The sequence below is a fragment of the Brassica napus genome, chromosome A8 (assembly GCF_020379485.1).
Source record: "Brassica napus cultivar Da-Ae chromosome A8, Da-Ae, whole genome shotgun sequence".
Classification (NCBI taxonomy): Eukaryota; Viridiplantae; Streptophyta; class Magnoliopsida; order Brassicales; family Brassicaceae; genus Brassica; species Brassica napus.
Genome location: NC_063441.1, coordinates 3,851,374 through 3,856,862, shown reverse-complemented (window position 1 = coordinate 3,856,862; position 5,489 = coordinate 3,851,374). Strand labels below are relative to the sequence as shown.

Sequence of the window (5,489 nt, the reverse complement as noted above, 5' to 3'; positions counted from 1 at the left end):
TAAAAATCCTCATCTTAAGGCTCCTAAGAGCAACATTATCAACAACACTTCTTAGAAAATTTCTTAGAGTTTTTAATTAGTATTTCTAGTCTAAGCACTTTTCTAAGATACTTAAGTGAAAAACAACATTATCAATAGAACTTTTTGAAGGTTCTTAGGTATAAAATATTATTTTTTATTAATAATTAGTAATTAAGACATATAATTCTGAACATATACCCATTTATAATCACCATTAAAAAAAGAAAAGATTTTTATTAATTTGATATAAAATTACAAACATTTTATTACATTCCATACATAAAAAAAACTTCAGAAATAATAGCAAACACACATTTTATTCAATTCATAGAAACTTAAAAATCATATATGTTATTTGGAAGATGTCCAAATTTAGCCCATATATTTTCAATCAAATCGTATATTAATTGTTCATGGGCTTGTCTATTACGAACGCTCGTTCGACGATCCATTGCAGTGCCGAGATTTGAAGGCCTAGTAACGGTAAATGTATCCTCGTCTTTGCTTTCTTGAAATTCTCTAACATTATCTAGAGTGTTTGTTGATCGTTCATCCTCGACAATCATATTATGGAGAATGATGCATGCTCTCATAATATTTGCTATTTTGTCTTTATCCCATAACTTAGATGGATTTTTCACAACGGCAAATCTAGCTTGCAGAATTCCGAAGGCACGCTCAACATCTTTTCGAACAGCTTCTTGGGTTTTAGCAAGTAACGAATGTTTCTCACTTTGTGGAAGTCGGATAGATTGAATAAAAGTCGCCCATTTCGGATAAATACCATCAGTGAGATAATATGCAAAATGGTATGGATTACCATTAACATAGAAGTTTACTTGTGGCGCTATTCCGTTAATAATGTCATCAAAAACGGGTGATCGATCAAGAATATTAAGATCGTTCATAGTACCTGGAGCTCCAAAAAATGCGTGCCATATCCAAAGGTCACTTGAAGCTACCGCCTCCAAGACAATTGTTGGTTTTCCGGTTCCTCGTGAATACATTCCTTTCCAAGCCGTGGGGCAATTCTTCCACTCCCAATGCATACAGTCGATGCTTCCAATCATCTCCGGGAACCAACGTTGTTCTCCGATATAGAGTAGTCTTTGCAGATCCTCTTGTGTGGGACGTCGTAGGTATTCATCACCAAACAAGCTGATTATACCGGCCGTAAAATTGTGCAAACATTTCCGAGCTGTCGTTTCAGCAAGTCGGACATACTCATCAAGTGAATCAGCTGCACCGCCATATGCCAACTGTCGAATTGCTGCAGTACATTTTTGTAGGGGTGTTAGACTAGACCGTCCGATACAATCTTCTCTTGGTTTAAAATACGGTATTTCTATGGAGAGACGATGCACAATATGCAGGAACAATGATTTGTTCATTCGAAACCGTCTCCGGAATAATTGGGGCGTGTAAGTTGGAGTCTCGCTAAAGTAATCATCCCAGAGCATCTGGTGGCCTTCTTCAGGTGCCTCTCGATAAAAATATGTTGCTTTCGCTCTTTTGGTTCTGGAATAAGATCAAATTTTTCAGCATAATCATCTAACATGGAATCAATTTCATCATCATCATCTTTGTGGTAGTGATAATGAGAAGAAGATGCCATTAGATTTTTTTTTTTTAAATGAAAAGTTGATGATAGAGAAGAAGAATTGGTATAAGAGGAGGGATGTCTTAAAATTTCCAACGATCTATCATATTTATAGGATCAAATAAGTGTATCTTGTGATACTAGTGTGATTGAAATTATACAGCTTGTGATTGTATATTGTTTTGTTGTGGAAATAAAAAACAAATCATGTGACTCTTACACATCTAATGTTTGTTTGTTTTCAAGTTTGTTTTGTTTTCAAGTTTCACGGACCAACAATTTTTGGTGAGGAGGGATGTTTGTTTTGTTTTCAAGTTTCACGGACCAACAAAACTCTGTCTTTAAAGTTCACGTTAAAGATACATCCTTCATTACATTAGTCTTTTTCTTTAAAGTTCACTACGCTTGAAACTAAAACAACAACCCAAGTAGAACTAGATTTCTTCTTTGCCAAGCACGGAGAATCACTTCAATACGATCACCAACCCTAGTAGAACTAAAACGATGAGCATTACACCAATGAATACCTCAAAGCCATTTATAAAACTAGATTCCTTCTTTGCCAAGTCACAAACTAACTGCTCTAGCCTAAGCACCTTCTCATCTGTCTCATAATCACTCATAAGGTTCAGATTGTCTACCTTTTCCTCCAACTGAAGTATGTGTTTATCCCTCGCCCTCATCTCCTCCATGACTGCGACGTCCCACCATTTCCACACATGGCATTCTCCATCATCCACATGCTCGCAAGTGTAGTATCTCCTCCCTGGATCAAGCCTTGTATATGATGTAGCTATCTTTGGTGCACCACCACAGTAGCAAACCTGAGGGAATCCAAACTCGACCTCCGGTTGTGGAAGGTACTGCGGAGGGTACTGAGCCGTGTCACCATATTTCATGCTCAACTCTTCTTGGTCATGATGAATGAGGTCTTCCGTCTCGCTGTACTCAGATATCTCCCCACCATACTCTGAAGAATCTGAAGGTTGGCTGTAACTATATCTCCCCATTTAAATAAACCTGCAAAAACAGTTATTTCATTACTACGAAAGTACATTAGACATCACGAAAGTAAACAGAAAAACAATAATTTAAGGAAACATTTATTTCATTACTACGAAGCAGAAATACATTAGACATGGAAGCAAAAAACACAGAATTTAAAAGACATTTTCAGGAAACAGATACATAATAAATGCGACAACATTTTCAGAAATACTGAGCGAGCAGCTTGTTCTTCACAACTTCCTCAGCCTCGCTTAGTGGTCCTGGCTTGGCTAGGAGTGTGTCTAGAATGACAAGCTTTGACAATCTCTCCTTCATCATGAGATCCTCCTTCTTCAACTCCATGACGGTCGTTTAATCAGCAATAGATTTTATTCCTTGAGTATTATTCCTTCTAGCTTTAGCTGCCTTGCTACCCTCTGGACGCACCTCTTGATCACCAACAGTAGTGCTTGATGTTTGCGAACAAAACTCTCCAGCGTTTCGCTTTGAACTCCCGGTAGGTTTAGGAGTGTTAAGGCTGAGCCAGTTCTGCTCAAACCTTAACACACACCACGCATGCTCCATATTGAATTTCCTCTTGTGATCAGCGAAGTAAATATCATGAGCCACCTTGAGGACATCAGTGTCGCTCTGACCAGAACTGATATGTCTCTCTACTGCCGCGTATGCACCACATAATTTGTTGGTGTAGTCATTAATCTTTTGCCCCTCTGCTTAAGATGGAGCCACTCTCTAGGTTCACCACTCTCTTTAGTATGTGGGGTTGATGCATAATACTCAGCAACACGTTTCCAGAACGTCCCGGATTTTTGTTCATTTCCAACAACAGCATCCTTAGATGTGTTGAGCCACACACTTATTACGACCTCGTCATCAGCTGGAGTCCATTGCCTTCTCTCCCTAGAGGCAACTGGTGGGTCTTCACGTGAAGCTGGAGCGTCGGGTTGTTGTGAACTAAAAGGAGGTATCTCGGATCCTCCTCCAAAATTTTGACTCGAAGGATAACTTCCATACTGGAAGTTTTGACTGTGGAAAAGATAGCTATAGCTACGGGAGTCACTATATGGATTCAGTGGATTCGTTGAATCCATAGCGAGCAGAATGAGAGGATTATAAAAGAAAGAAAGAGAAACCGGAGAGAAACAAGAGAGAAACAAGAGATAAACAAGAGAGAAAGAGATTACCACAACAAGAATTAAAGCTTGTTGCGGATTATATAAAGAAATAAGAGAGAAAGATATCATAAAGACAAGGATAACAACCATCAAAGAGCTTTAAATAAAGACCTAACCATCAACTACTAGGGTCTAATCAATTGTTATTACAAGCATAACAACCATCAAAACAATCAAGTAACTAAATATGATTTTCATTTGGTTAGAAACAAAATACACTCCACTTACAAAGAGCCAAACAATAAACTTATACTCGTTACAGACGGCTTATTAGTTCGAAACTAATAACTACAAAACCAAACTAACTACAACACTCACTACAACGTCTTCCTTAAATGTCCACACCTACTTAGTTAAATTTCTTCTTTGTTTTCATTGTCGAATTCACTAATCAATCAAGTATACATTCAAATTGTCAAACAAACACAAATCCATCGAGTATAAAATCCAAAATTTAATCTAAAATACACAAATCAATCGACTATACAATCAAACACAGATCAGTTCACAATCAAATTCCTCGCCAACAAAACCATCATAAACTATACAACCAAACATTCAGAAACTATACACACGAACTATACAACCAAACATTCAGTGACAAACCAATCAATTAGTTTATATGATTCCTCTAAATCTTTGGCTATAACAGAGATAGAATATTAACAGAGATAGAAGACAAACCTTGTATCGTTTCAATTCGGAGCACGACGGCGAGATCCTTGTGGATTGGGTGAGAATAGACGACGGTGGCCGAAATCTACCGTCGAGAGAGAGAGAGAATAGTGAGACGATGCACACCGAGATCAAACACCACGCATGCAAAAAGGAATCAAACCAAAAAAAATATTAGATCGACAAATCTCACCGATTATCGCAATAAATAAGTTCAGAGAAGAAGGACGAACCTGGTGGAGATTCGATGCGGCGGTAGAGCTTTGGATTGAACGGTAGATCGGTGTGGTAAGCGACGCTTCTTCACTGCTCGAGAAATCGCCTTCTCCGGAGAGAGAGAGAGAGAGAGAGAGAGAGAGAGAGAGAGAGAGAGAGAGAGAGAGAGAGAGAGAGAGAGAGAGAGAGAGAAGAGGGAGACGAAGAGAATGGATGGAGACCGAACGACCACTTCTCTCTACCGCTTCCTACTTCCTATTACCACTTGCCACGTGACACAAGCACTTCGGCCAAAAACTTCTTACCTGAAAAACGACTCTTTTATTATTCTCCAATTTTGATTTAAATTTGGGCCGAATTGGGCTAAGCAACGAGGCTTAGAAGCCCGATAATGTTGCTCTAACTGATCGTGAAAAATATAGGGAGATGTAAGTGTAAGGAATATTTCATTTCCGTATTATATGGTCTTATAGTTATCCGTTTTCTATTAGAATATTGATATTACTTAATATATTTGGTGACCAATGAAATTGGAAATAATGGAGTAATTCCTAATCTATCTCTACTTTGATGGACGGTTGAGATTAATCTAAAGGAAACCCTAAAGAGGAATTAGGTCATCTCTCCACCTATACATACATATCTTTAGACCATCATAAAGATATCCTAAAAGCAACAACTAACGTTATAGACGAGGCGAGAGAAACCTAAAAGTTTCTAGAAAAGATTGAGCTGTTCATCTTCCATTCAGGAAGATCTCTCAGGCACAATGAATCCAAGTAACTCTATAAACA

General features: G+C 38.1%; 1 protein-coding gene across 1 annotated transcript; it reads right to left on the bottom strand.

The window, feature by feature from the left end:
- Positions 1 to 2,830: 2,830 nt before the first annotated feature.
- LOC111199896 (glutathione S-transferase T3-like) lies at positions 2,831 to 3,720 on the bottom strand. Its single transcript, XM_022690511.1, has 3 exons — positions 3,372 to 3,720; positions 3,056 to 3,285; positions 2,831 to 2,959 (listed from the first exon to the last, which is right to left on the bottom strand). Exons 1-3 carry the CDS (start codon positions 3,718 to 3,720, stop codon positions 2,831 to 2,833), a joined length of 708 nt encoding a protein of 235 aa, XP_022546232.1.
- Between the last annotated feature and the right edge of the window lie 1,769 nt (positions 3,721 to 5,489).